A 15198-nucleotide genomic window follows, 5' to 3' on the forward strand; every position below is an offset into this window, starting at 1 on the left:
GGCTCTGAAAACAGCCTTATGGAGTTTTTCAGGTATCTAAACAGCTGTCATGAACATTTCAAGTTTCAATTCACTTTCTAGACACACTCATTAAAAGAGATGGCAAGGGGTTTGCTACTGATCTTTACAGAAAGAAAACAGACACATGTTCATATTTGCATGCTGATTCCTTCCATCCCACACATTTAAAGAACAGTTTACCTATCAGTCAATACAGTCGAATCTGCAGGGTCTGCAGTAATACACCAGACTTTATAAAACAAGCGGATGAACTAGATAAAAAATCCAGACAAAAAGAGTATCCTGAACAGTGGGAATGGCAGCTAGAGACAAATACAAAAATATGACACGGGAAGAATGTCTGGTAAAAAGTAGCACCTATACCAGCACTTGCCACTTGCTGTTTTCTACAATACTACCCCATGGGGAAAGAGTTTGAGAAGATCATAAAAAATCACTGGCGACTGTGGTTCAGGAGGTAGAGCAGGTCGTCCAATGATCCATGGGTCGGCGGTTCGAATCCCGGCTCCTCCTGTCTACATGTCGAAGTGTCCTTGGGCAATACACTGAACCCCAAATTGCTCCCGATGTGCTGGTTGGTACCTTGCATGGCTTCCGCCGCAATCGGTGTATGAATGGGTGAATGTAATGCACAATCTATGTAAAGCGCCTTGGATAAAGGCGCTATATAAATGCACCATTTATTTATTCATTTATAAACACAGATCCACAACTGTGTAATGTTTTACTCCAAAAGTAGTGTATAAACGTCCCCCAAACATTTGAAACATGTTGGTGAAATCTGACCTATACCCCAGTAACAAAAGGAACCTTTTTAGATATGCCTGGTAGCAACTATCACTGTGGTTCAACTTTACTACAAAGTGTACTATACAATCACCCACAGACGGGGAAAAAGATGAAAATTAGAGGGTTTATTTTCATGTAACCAAAAGAATGTCGTTTATCTAATCTCGTGTCCTTGTGGTCTTGCCTACATATAGGGAAGACAACCAGATGTTTGAAGACCAGAATTGCAGAACACAGAAGCAACATACGCATGAAAGATCAGCGCAACCCAGTAGCTGTACACTTTGCAGAAGCACAGCACAATGTCTCCTCCCTGAGGTATATTGGAATAGAACATACCCTTGGCTTGGCTTGATGTTACGCTTTTTGGGGGTGCCAGTTAGGCAAATGCCTAACACAGTTGGACCACTTTGGGGACAACTGCTTATTCTTTGAAGCCAGCCTTACAATGGTTAAACAAGGACAAATATATACAGGAATACACATGAACCTGTAAACCATAACCAGGGATAGGTTACCCAAAAAATGAACCTTCACTCAATGCAACAGAATTCACACAGACACAGTACAACTCAGTTTGTTTTGTTTGTATTGATGTTGTAACAATCGCCCTTCACTCATGCAAGGCAAAATATTATATTACTAAGGAAAAATTAAGCTGGATCGTAGGGTTATATTATGAGTGATTTATATAGAGATGCTCAGAGATAGCCATTGACAGAACAACAGTAGACAATACACTTGGATGGTAACGCCTCTCCCTGTCTCTTTCCATATAAAATAAAATAAACAGGCTCACAACTTAAACCACCAAACAATAATTATTTCCCAAACCCCCCCTAAATCAGCAGAGAATAATGTCCGCGTCCGTCGTCCCCCTCAGATGAGGCGCGCGCACGCAACTATATACAACTGTCCCAAACTTCCAACGCAACGAAAAAGTTCCTCTGCTCAAAAAACGATCCAACGAAAATATGAAAAACGTTCGGGGTACCCCTATATTTGTAATCCAATCCACATAGAACAACCTCGGAACGGTCTCACCGGTAGCAGTAGTAGCCCTGATAGCCTCCAATCACCGGCTGGTTATCCTCCGTTCCAACTCCGGTCCCCCTCGGCAGCGGCACCCGTGATGCCCAGTCCGCTGGGCCCGACTGTTCTTTACAACGACTATGGCTGCAGATAAGCTTGTTTACAAGCTTAAATCGCGGTCGTACTGTAAACGCTGTCTGGCGCCTGAAGCTCCTCTCTTCCTCCGTGCAGGCCTGCACTCTGTTTGTTTGGCGATCCCCTCTCCCCGTGTGTCACTCCCTCTATTCATAACCTTGGGTAGTGACAATCAACCAATCACTGACAGCTGTCACTCACCCCTGTACAAGAGGCATTGCCATACTTGTGAAATAGAAGATAATATTTAAATAATCAGCATCACATTTTACCTTTCTTCACATAAATAATAACATGCATATTGTGGCGAAAATAAAGCATAAGAACATTGAAATGTGCTTTGTCACAATGTTTCCAGCCCACACCCAAAATCCAGTCCAGTCTCCCAGGTAGGCCTACCACAGTATAGCGTCCACAATATTCACAACACTTCCACTGTTGTTCAATACATGCATAAAATGTTATTCAACCCAAAATAATCAAACAAAAACAACAACAACAAAACAAATCCCACGGCCTGTACCGGGGTGATTAACTCAGGTCGTTTGAGAGAGAGAGTGTGTGTGAGTGTGTGTGTGTGTGTGTGTGTGTGTGTGTGTGTGTGTGTGTGTGTGTGTGTGTGTGTGTGTGTGTGTGTGTGTGTGTGTGTGTGTGTGTGTGTGTGTGTGTGCGCGCGCGCGCGCGTGTGAGGGGGGGGGGTTACCAGTGAGAGAGAACTGCAGCTCCGTTGGTTCCTCTTCTCCCCGTGGATCCACTTGTAGCTTCAGTTATGAAACGCACCCGTGACCCGACGCTCGTACGTTCCCTTGGCTCTATAGAGCGTAAGGGAACGTACGAGCGTCGGGGGAGTGTCGCTGCGCTGACGCTCGTCTGTGCGTGTACTGGACATGGACATGAATAATTGCGGTGGTGTGAGTGGGTGCGTGTGCGATAGCCGATCGCTACACCCTTTCCCTCAGTCCATTTAATGTAAGCTGTACCCTCCAAAGAGGTACTCAGTAACAGTGAATCTTGAAAAGAGCCTCTGAGAAAAATAAAATTCTATGCTCCTATATTATGGAAAAAGTACCCAATTGAGTTGCATCCTGAGTCACCACTAGAGGGATATGAACCCTCCTATATCCAAATGGACCCTTACTAGTTATTCTGTTTATGCTCAATTGTTCTATGTCCACACTCATGAGATAATGTGGTGGAGTCTCAACTAGAGTGAAAATAAGTTTTTAAGTAATGTTTTTAATATTATGATGTATTCTATGTAAATGGTATATATAAGTATATTTTGTATATACAGTATATACTATACAATTCTGGCTCCTCAGGAGTAATAGCCTGGTTAATAAACCAGACCGAATCAGCCGTTGGCAAGTTTATTAACCAGGCTACAGGAGTAATGGGAGTCTGGGACTCACCTGTGTTTTGTGGGGGTGGCACATAACGGGTGGAGGGACTCAATCTGAGGTAACAGGATAAAAGTGATGAAATGTGTGCATCTGTATACTGACCTGACGAAGATCTATCAAGATCGAAACGTTGTCTATTTATTCAATAAAGTAATTATTTACCAAAAGAATGGTGTGCGGGCCCTACCTCCTTCCATAAGCCTTATTGGCCCTGCACCCACTGTCGAGGTGCGTGTAAATAGGTATGCTCAACAACAGTTTTTCCCAGGCGGAATATTCAAAGCTCTCATTTCACAGATCCATTTCTTCGGTGTGGTACAGTTCACAGCAAAGGTGGATTTGCTCCTTTTGACAGATGTTGCACAGAGACCATCACCTAGTGGTGTTGTCCAGTACCTGAGAGAATAAATTAATGATTGAATAAATGTATCATGTTAGTTAGACTTCATGATTTATTTATTATTTGTGTTTTTTAATGTATCCTTACTCTTCAGTCAGGTTACGTCCATCAACCCATCGCCATCTTCCAGTTTCAGATGTCAAGCCAATCCAGTAGCCATTACTTGCATCAGTGCTACTGAAACTATTTTTATAGATGAACGTCTGGTGACCAAACAACAATAAGCAGTTTTATTTTAGAACAATTACAGTATTGAAAAGCTATGTTGTATTTAGAGACAGTCGGACTGAGGAAAAGACGGTAGGGGGTAGCAGAGACTAAAATGTTGAGGTTCTCTCTGGGAGTAACAAGGATGGATAGGATCAGGAACGAGTACATCAGAGGGACAGCGCATGTCAGATGTTTTGGAGATAAAGCATGCAGAGATGCCAGACTGAGATGGTTTGGACACGTACAGAGGAGGGTTAGTGAGTATATCGGTAGAAGGATGTTGAGGTTGGAACTGCCAGGCAGGAGGCCTAGAGGAAGACCAAAGAGAAGATTTGAAAGAGGACATGAGCAGACATTTAGAGGGGCAAGTGCTCAAGTGAAAAAAGGGCACCTTGTGCAGCACGTGGAACCGTCCGGTTGCCTTAATAGTGTGAGATTTATTGATTTTGGGGCATAAATAATATATTAGAAGCTTTTTTTATCAAGAATTTATCAATGTCACCATGGTCCACATGCTGTACAGTGTACACTGTACAAAAAAAGGGCACATTTGTCCAGAAGGAAAAGGGCAGGGGGTGCTCTAGCACCCCCTAGTGTCTATCTGTGCACGCCACTGACATGAAGTTAGTTGGTGTGAGAGAAGGAGGCAGAGGACAGGGTGAGATGTGAAGGCAAATGATTCGCTGTGGCTATACCCCTGAAGTGAAAAGCCGAAAGGAAAAGAAGAAGAACAGTATTGAAAAGAAATGTGAAACCTTTGTGTGTTTCCATGACAGGCATGTATATTATCTTGTTTTTGAGTGGTGCAACCACTCCAAAGAACAGCAATGTCTGTGTTCACCTATGTGTTCATATATGTGTCTATGTGTTGGTTAATGAGCACCAGTATGACTATTAGTACCAGTAGGGGCGCTGTTGTGCCAGAAACAGAGAGTGCTGCACTGTTGCCTGCTAATGAGAGGGGGGGGGGGGGGGGGGGGGGGGGAGTTGCACCACTCAGTTCACACGGGTGTGATTTTTTTAATCCAATTCCAGCTTTAGTAGTTTTGTCATCTCCAGTCTATTATTGAAGAGCTCACATTCATGTCTGTTTCTCACATACATCTTCGCATACATACCATATCATACAGTTACGCTACCTGTTCCTCTGGACTGTCTATAACAGTCAAATCTGAGTTCCTTTCTATACAGTTGTCTCGAGCTTCTTGCCAGGTTTTTTGATCAACAGGTTCATCAGAATTCATCAACACATAGCATCTGGACGAATGGTAGCGCCAACCTTTCAGACAAGGTTGACATACTCTGTCTGGTCAGAAAAAGAGAGGAAACCAGGAAAACAACTTTTCTTTAAATATTATAATTACTGTTAATTATTGTTGGATTATATTATGTTCATACATTTTTTTATAGGTTTTATGTAGTGAGTGATGCACGATATGATCAGTAGCATATCAATATTATCAGTCGCATATCAAGCTATTTTATTATATTAAAAGTGCAATATCTATATCAAACCAATATCAAAATAATTTGAATATATTTTCACCAATATTGACCGATATTTCATCAATATTGACGCAATAATAATAATAATAATGAAAATTTAAACAAAAACATGCATCTATTCTACTTTTATACGTACCATTGCCTCTCATGGGGCAGTAGACATCCAGACTCCACTGAACAAGAGTCCAGTTGAATTCATCTCTTGCTCTTTTCAGGTTTTCTATTTCTATATCCTGGTCCATGCACTCTGTCATTAGCTGACTTATCCTATCAGTGGCTGAGGTGAGGTTGGCAACATGTACTGTCAGGTTGTGATTGGCTGCCAGGAGAGCTGATTGGTTCTGCATTAACTGTTTATCCTTCTCATTTACCGCCCAAGTAACTGCAAAGAGAACATAATAAGAACCATATATACATTCAAATGAGTTGGTCTGAATGGTCTCACACATGAACGTACATGTTTGCATGCATTGACTCCATTTATACTTACAGTAGACACAGAGGGAAATGATGGCTGACACCAAGATAACACAAAGAATCCCCAAACAAACCAGCTGAGGACGATAGGAGCCATTGTCTGATTCTATCTTATCTGGTAAGTGTAAAATTGATAACACATTTTGAGCATTAGTTACTGACAGAAGTCTAGTATTGCTTTATTACAGATATAAATACATTTCCCATTAATAAGAAAATACTTTCGATAAGACAGAGCTAGATAGAATAATATACAAACATTTCTGTATAAATGCCCATTTAAGATGATTTTGTTTTAAAATCTCACCAGCACACATTTATTTATCACCTTGTCATCTTATAATGATAACATTTGATTGCAGTAACATTTGTTTGCATTTTGATTAAATTATTATTTTTTACATTGTAACTCACCCTTTGCCTCAGAGGTGTGATCTTCTTCATTGCCATGAGTCTTTATTGCATCATGCAAGGTTTCTTCATCTTTTTTAGCTGAAAGATAACAAATTAAGAATTAAGATAACCACTTCAACCCTAGCATTCGGATTCTGGGGAATACTGCAGAAAATATCAGCTATTTTCAGTGAAGATGTTTTGAATTTGTTGAGTGAAAACAGAAAAGTCACTAGTAGGCCTATAGAGCCCTGAGGGACTCTTGTCAACCAATTACAGGGTTGAAGTGGTATTAAACAAACCCTGGTCATTATCCCACAAGGAATAGAACTATGTACAGTACACTTGGTATAAAGTAAAATATACAACAGATTCAACACCAATAAATACAGTAGAATCAACTTGTTGGAGAAATCACTTTATATAATGTTGATCAGACACTTACATTTTGTAGATGAAACTCTATTGTTAAAAACGACTGTTGCGTAATGAAGTTCTTCTTCCATCCTTCAATTTAATGAATAACAATATCAAGTTTACATCAACCTGACCTGCTCAAGCTCAAGCTCAAGCTCGACCTGAACAGCAAGTGTTCAAATCTTATATTATGTAAAAGGAGACTTCCTTGTCATAGAGAGAACTAGAGGTTCTTCTTTCTTTAATAATATATTACAACAGTCCCTATGTACTATAGACAATGTTGCAGAGCACACATGATTGGTTATGTTTGATTGCACAGTATTTTAGCAATGAAGCAATGTGTTTAACAAATGACAGGAATTGGTTTCAGTGCAATTTGAAACTGACCCCTGTAAAAAAAAGTCCACCCCCCCCCCTTTTTTCCCATACTGTACACGTTTTCCACTTTTTCACTTTAACTATATATATGATGATTTATTTGTTTGCATATAAGTGTATATTTGTATGTCTTTAAATGTTCTGATGAATTGAAAATGGAGGAGACTGTAAACAAGTCTTAGTGCTTTTTCTGGTTTTATCCTCATAGCAGTTTTTGTATTGACCCTACTTTTGTTCAAATTAGTTATTAGTTATACTTTTACTTCTACTATCTACTATTGTTTTTTTCATCACTGGCTGGATGTATAGTAAATTATCCCACTTGAAAGTTAAATTAATTCACACAAATGTTTGTGTGTGTATATCTACAAAGTTCTTACAGAATATTTGAGAAATGTTAGTAAGAAGAATGGAAACCAAATTATTAGTTGGATAGAAATATTTTTGTATTTTATTTATATATTTTATTTTTACCCCACCTGAAAGTGACAGACACTGAGAGGCGAAAAGCAGAACTGTTGATTAAAGAGGAAAAGTAGTGGGAAACGAAAGCCAAAGGATTAGACCTGCACGGATAAACAATGGAGGAAGACATGAATTATGCTTCAGTCGTTTTCAAAAATTGCAAAGTTTCTCCACTAAATGGTAAGTTTCAGTCAACAAGTCAATGTTGGCTCACTATGACACATCTTTTATGCCTTTGCATTGTTTATCATTTATGTAATGATAAGTTATCAATATTCCTTAAATGTAAAATATGCTCTTCTGATTGATTGTTGTACCGTGCTGCAAAACCAATTGCTGGGACAAAGCATTCTTGAACTAATAGTTTACATATATAACACTGAATCGAGTATAGTCTTGATCACAGATTATGTTGTATTGTGTCTTTATGGATTAGGGTTATGTTCCATTTAATAATATAACTGCCTGCTTGAAGAGAACATATTCAACTAGAAATGCACTCTGTCGATGTGCCAACTTGCGCCTAGCACACAAGTAGGCCATACATGGCATACATCTTACCCAGACCATCACCAAACGTACCTTATTACCTTAAACGTTACCTTAACTTAAAAGTCATTAAGAATGGTGGTCCCCATTGGCCGGTGGACAACACCGACATACCCATCCGATTACAGTACTTCAAGTAAAAATATCAGTCATTACTCATTAGATCTCTTTTTGAGGGGCGCTACAGGTTTAATGTTTGTTTTTAGTTCAATGTTTGTTTTAAAAACGCCATTGACAATAAAAATAAATTAATGTTTGTTTTGTCCCTAACACAAATATTAAATCCCATTAACAATAAAGAGAATGTAATGTTTGTTTTGACACTGTTTGTTTTACATCACCTAATCATAGCAACATGAGTTAGACTTTAATATATTAGTTAGATTAATAGAGGTTACACGTAAAATATACCTGTATGTATTAAGTTTGAGTCATTGTATTGTCAGGTAAAAATAATGTGCCCTTATTGGCTATTGATGATATCTTGGGTGAGTATTGAGTAACCTGTGTTCCTCTTTTTTTAGTTTTTTAGTTCCTATGTTATATATTTTTGCTCAACACCTGCCCAATTCTGGGTGTGGATGTGCATGTCTCTCCTCCCTTTACATTGGACCAATCATTATACCCATTATGCCTAGTCCCAGTAGGCCTATTCAAATATGGGGCAGGTTTATCACGAGAGGTATTTTTTAATCCGCCCCTTGGAAATGCAGGTTCCACACATAATATGAAAATTACTTTAGTTATACGACAAGCAAAATCAACTCGCCCCTCTTCCAATTAATTTAATTATACAAAAAATCCCAATAAGCATACCTGAATGGCAACTGATTGATATGTCTCTATTCATGTTTTTGTTAACCAGCAAAAACACAGGATGAAACAGTCTATGCTGAAGTAAAAGCTAAATCACATGTGGATGTGAACAGACCCTCTGTGCCAGGTAAAAGATGATAATATTTATCATATCCTGTTTTGTTGAATTAACAATGTTATACTATCTCAAATCAAAGGGGATACTACTTTTCATAAATATGACATTTCCCCAGACTGTATCTTGAATGAATTGTAAACTATAGTTGACTGGGTTCTATATGAGGTAGGCAATATTAGATACAGACAGACAGACAGACAGACAGCAAGTAAGCAAGCAATATGGAAATTAAGTCTGAATGTGTATCATTTCTGGTAAAGTAGATGGTGAACGAGCTGCACACATGAAGCAGTTCCATCTGTTGGCTGCATGTATCAGTCATTACTCATTAGATCTCTTTTTGAGGGGCGCTACAGGTTTAATGTTTGTTTTTAGTTCAATGTTTGTTTTAAAAACGCCATTGACAATACAAATAAATTAATGTTTGTTTTGTCCCTAACACAAATATTAAATCCCATTAACAATAAAGAGAATGTAATGTTTGTTTTGACACTGTTTGTTTTACATCACCTAATCATAGCAACATGAGTTAGACTTTAATATATTAGTTAGATTAATAGAGGTTACACGTAAAATATACCTGTATGTATTAAGTTTGAGTCGTTGTATTGTCAGGTAAAAATAATGTGCCCTTATTGGCTATTGATGATATCTTGGGTGAGTATTGAGTAACCTGTGTTCCTTTTGGATATTTTGTGGTTATGTGGATTTATTTTGTGGCTATGCGGTTATGAGGAAGGGCGAGAGCCCGAAACGTCACAGCAGCACTTCGAGCGTTCTCTTTTTTTAGTTTTTTAGTTCCTATGTTATATATTTTTGCTCAACACCTGCCCAATTCTGGGTGTGGATGTGCATGTCTCTCCTCCCTTTACATTGGACCAATCATTATACCCATTATGCCCAGTCCCAGTAGGCCTATTCAAATATGGGGCAGGTTTATCACGAGAGGTATTTTTTAATCCGCCCCTTGGAAATGCAGGTTCCACACATAATAGGAAAATTACTTTAGTTATACGACAAGCAAAATCAACTCGCCCCTCTTCCAATTAATTTAATTATACAAAAAAATCCCAATAAGCATACCTGAATGGCAACTGATTGATATGTCTCTATTCATGTTTTTGTTAACCAGCAAAAAAACAGGATGAAACAGTCTATGCTGAAGTAAAAGCTAAATCACATGTGGATGTGAACAGTCCCTCTGTGCCAGGTAAAAGATGATAATATTGATCATATCCTGTTTTGTTGAATTAACAATGTTATACTACTGTATCTCAAATCAAAGGGGATACTACTTTTCATAAATATGACATTTCCCAGACTGTAAACTATAGTTGACTGGGTTCTATATGAGGTAGGCAATATTAGATACAGACAGACTGAATGTCTATCATTTCTGGTAAAGTAGATGGTGAACGAGCTGCACACATGAAGCAGTTCCATCTGTTGGCTGCATGTATGGGGATACTTTGTGTCCTGTTGGTATCAACCATCGGTGTCATCATCTACTGTGAGTTCAAATTCAAATGTTTGTGTAAATTTAATTATGGCATAATTAACTGACTGTGATTCATTGGTAATGACATGCCATCTGTCCTTGTTGTCATTCATAGTCAATACGGTCATCTCTGCAGACAATGCCAAATACGCCAACCTAACAGCACAATACCAGAAGCTAACAGCACAAAATCAGGAGCTAATAGCACAACAGACCAGCTTAGAGAGAAGAGTGGCGAACCTGACTGGGCAGAGAGACAGCCTTGACTGGACAATTGGAGTTATCCTTGAATTTGACAACTTTCCAGTAAGCAAGTACTGCTCACAAAAAGGTGAAAAGCTCATTGTCTAATCACTTACAGTAGCACATACTGTATTATGCTCTATCCTCAGGGTTGACTGCTCTTTACTATGTTATAAAACAATTATTTATTTCAATAAATTAAACTTTTAGAACTTATAATAATCATTTTATGCAATGGACTAGAAGACAGTACTGTATACTGTATGTACCGCATGAATATAGGTAGGCCTATATTATCTATATAAAACATAGGCCTGTGTATGGGTACAAAAACAATTCTTTTACGTTATTTATTTTTTTGACATGTCATTAAGTACCTAATGTACTATGCATGGAAGAATGGAATGGAATTATTATAGGATTGAATGAATGCTTGTTTGATTTGTCAATCACAGCATTCTGCAGTCTATTTAGACCGTTTGTCTGTGGCATATGGCATATTTTATTTAGTGGAAGCAATGCAAATTTATTTGTATCACATTATTGAGTTATTTTTATTAAGTAACGTTTGCATTCATATTAAGAGTAATTTCTGTACATATTGCACTTGGTGACTAAAATGCCATGCACATTGTTTCTTTCATGTCATGCAGAATGTGAGCCTTGTTTGGATGGCTGGGTTCTGTTCCAATCCAGCTGCTACCTATTTTCAACAGGTAGCAACACATTAAAAACTTGGAAAGCAAGCCAAACACTCTGCAAAAAGTACTTACCAGTAGCTGATTTGGTTGTTATAGGAAGCCTAGAAGAACAGGTGAGCTAATAGATTGTACCCTCTATATGCCAGTGATTCTCAATCTGTGGGCCAGGACCCACTGGTGGGCCATATGGATATGGCAAGTGGGCCCCCAAATAATTGGCAAAACACTACAATTTAATAATAATATAACATTAATATAAAAAGAAATGTCATGGTGTTTTTTATTTACAATAATATATTTTATATAAATGATATACAAGCCCTGAATGCTGTTCACAATACATTATCTAGTGTTTATATACAGTATTAACTGTCTATGTGGATTATCTATAAAAAGCACTGTTTGCCTTTGAGCACAGATACAGTACAACTCCGGGGATGATTGTTTGATGTTGACAGAATAGTCGTTTTGTGAATGTATAGTATTCAGAATGAAGGTTTTAAGAAATGTGTGAAAAGCTGCAATTCTATACTTTCCAGGAGTTCATCAATAATCATACTCGTTTCTATTACGATGAATGGCATGGTTACTGGATTGGCCTGACCAGAGTTGCCCATAGCGACCAATGGCACTGGGTTGATGGAAGCAATCTAACAATGGGGTAAGAAAGGCTGTGTAGTATTCCCTGTTTTGTGTTTTTCAACAAGACATATGCATTTACTATTCACCAAAGCGTATTCTGCCATGCAATTCCAAGGCCAGGTCTAATAGACCAAGGCAACGTACTATACTACGTCTGACCTTAGGCTGATAATGTGAATATTCTTAAAACTATATTATTAATACTATACTTATATTAATGGAACCACGTCCCATGCTAATCACTGGTTTGTGTTATAGGTATTGGGCAAATGGTGATGGTCCCTCTGGTCCAGCTTGCACTTTAACCATCTCAGATAAGCCGCCATTGGCCAACTGGAACAAACCAAACTGTAACATGAAGAATAGGTACATCTGTGAAACAAAATCACTGATGAGGTCCAATTAGCATATTGTGACAGTTTTAGAATTCATATTTTTTTATTTTATATATATATATTTTTTCAAAACATGTATTCACACTACAGAATGTTGTTTCTCTGTATTTCTTTTTTGTACGTACCACATGTATTCTGTTATTGTGTACTCTAGAATATGAAATGTACAATGCAAATTATAATATTTGTCATGAATGTTGCATGCATATTGTGAAATTATCATGGGCAATTTCTTCCCAGTTTCTAGTATCCAATTGCCAGAGAAGAAACCTTACCAACCATTGTACATTTCTCTTTGAAAACAAAATGCTTGCGGTCTCGGAGGCTACACAATTCTCTAGTATGTCAACATTGACCTGTTGCATGTCAACATTAAATGTTGTGGCCACGGGTTAGGGTAATAGATGGTAATATAGGCCAATTTACAACATTTGGATTGTTTTTCAAGGAGCCTTCATGTTGTAAATCTTTGATCTGAACTGTCCTTTATAGTCAGACTGAGACCTGACTCCTCCAGTCACAACACCAGAGACATGTTACCTCAACTGGCCTATAATAACTTGCTTGTATGGAGTCAGTATCTCAAAAGCTAAGCAATTAAGTATACCTGTACTAGCAAATCTACAGTGTTGTTTGCCTATAACATGCCCAAAATATATTAGGGACAGCAGGTTGATATACACCACTGGTGTGTCTGAGGTCTGAGCGCACCATTTGGGAACAACTGTGTTATTGTATTAATATAGGTGAGGAGGCTTCTGTACACCTCTGCAGATTTAGTTACAGTAGGCCTACTCTAGGAAAGAATAAACTCATGCATTGTTTTCACTCACTTCTATAATACAAACTATGTATAAATAAGTTGTATTGTATTCAATAATATCATACAAATGTGAATTAACAATTTTGCTAATGATTCCTGTATTGTTGACAAACAAGGTTATCAAGGTACTAGAAGGCTGGTTAAGTACTTTCATTTGGAGTGGGAGGAAGCCTCGGCTGAAATTGGTCAAACTTCAAATGGATAGCGCAGATGGTGGTTTAGACCTGCCCAATATAAGGCATTACCAACTGGCCGTGCACCTCAGGGTGCTTACGAATTGGCTTAAATCGGATCCTTCCTCGATTTGGCTTGATATTGAATCTTCACAGTCCAAATGCCCTCTTTGGAATCTATTATTCATAAAGGACCTTAAGTCTATTAGGAAATTTTGTTCTAACCCCATCACTCTATGTTCAGTCAAAGCCTGGAGGTCTGTGCGTAATATTGAAGGCCGTGCTAAATTAACATCTCCCCTTACTCCAGTGGTGGGCAACCCTGACTTTAGGCCGGGACACTCAGATGCAGGCTTTAGGACCTGGCATGAGAAGGGCATTACCAAACTTGGAGACCTTTTTGATGGCCTTGAGGTCTTTCACACAATTGCAGCAGCGTCATGGGTTGCCAAAATCTGACTTCTTCAGGTATTTACAAATTAGACATTTTATTACTGAGGACACTTCACTTTTAGCCAATAGTTCCGCTTCACAGGTAGAACCCTCTAGGCCCTCTCTTTGCAATTATCTCTAAGAAACAAATTTAAATTTTCTGTGACGTATTGAATTCCTACTCATCTATATCCTCTCAGATTACTAAGCAGTCCTGGGAAAAAGATCTGGACGTCTCTATTCATGATGAGGGCTGGGCAGATATGTGGGCATATGCGAAACAGATAACCGAACTAAATCCATCCAGTTCAGAATATTACATCGTATACATATAACTCCTGCTCTCAAGAACAAAATGGATGTCAGTGCGTCCCCATTTTGCTTTAAGTGCAAGACAGAGATTGGTAATTACGTTCACTGTCTTTGGTCCTGTGTGAAGCTTCAGAACTATTGGTATGACATTGTGTCAGAACTCTGTTATTTTTGGTGTCTCGATCGATTTAGATCCGTTGTGTCTTTTACTTGGTCTCCCGGATGTTCATGTCATTGATGTCAAACATAAGAGGTTGTTCAACTTATTAACGTTTGCTGCTAGGAAAAATATTTTGTTTTGGATCAAGGATGTTGCTCCATCAAAGAAATCATGGCATAACATTATAATGGGCTGTATTCCTTGTGAATACATTACATGCATGTTGCATGTAATTGTTGTTCTAAATTGGACACTTTCTACAAAATTTGGGACCCTTATTTGAATCATATTGGAACCACACTGTCTGCCACGATACTTGGAGGTTTTCCGTACCAACCTTAGATATCTTATATGCCAGCATTCTTCCCTAGTGGGTGCTCTGCTTTGGGGCGGGGGCTTGTCTGCCCTTTGGGTATGGGGGGGTGGTCGCCCGGGCAGGGGTCTCGATGCGTTGCGTCGGGGCCGCTTCTTGGGGCGTTGGCCCTGCCGCCTGGAGGGGTGGCGGTTGCCGCCTTTGAGTGGAGCATGCATGGGTCTGCTCTTGTTGTAATGATTTGGTGCCTATGATAACTGTTGTCTGCCATTTTTATATATGTATTAATGTACTGTATGGATGTATTCGAAAGTCACTTGTCATTATAGTTCATTGTCATGTCTTTGTATATTCAATCTTTTTATTTATAATAGTGTTGTGCCTGAGCTGTTTT

At 38.6% G+C, this 15198-nt stretch overlaps 1 protein-coding gene and 1 long non-coding RNA gene across 2 annotated transcripts; one reads left to right on the forward strand and one right to left on the reverse strand.

Annotated features, from left to right (window-relative positions):
• Nucleotides 1-3863: 3863 nt before the first annotated feature.
• Nucleotides 3864-6872, reverse strand: LOC310856694 (C-type lectin domain family 12 member B-like; the record flags this gene model as incomplete). The annotated part of the gene is made up of 6 exons (XM_083762165.1): nt 3864-3983; nt 5130-5296; nt 5633-5878; nt 5987-6088; nt 6388-6465; nt 6812-6872. The coding sequence occupies 6 exons, from the start codon at nt 6870-6872 to the stop codon at nt 3864-3866; spliced, it is 774 nt and encodes a 257-aa protein (XP_083618291.1).
• Nucleotides 6873-7751: 879 nt separating this feature from the next.
• LOC310855692 lies at nt 7752-9427 on the forward strand. The gene is made up of 3 exons (XR_014569013.1): nt 7752-7809; nt 9044-9121; nt 9376-9427. It is a non-coding gene; the product is annotated as an uncharacterized lncRNA (long non-coding RNA).
• The last annotated feature ends 5771 nt before the right edge of the window (nt 9428-15198 follow it).

The sequence above is a fragment of the Protomyctophum parallelum genome (genome assembly GCF_964188405.1).
Source record: "Protomyctophum parallelum genome assembly, chromosome: 3".
Classification (NCBI taxonomy): domain Eukaryota; kingdom Metazoa; phylum Chordata; class Actinopteri; order Myctophiformes; family Myctophidae; genus Protomyctophum; species Protomyctophum parallelum.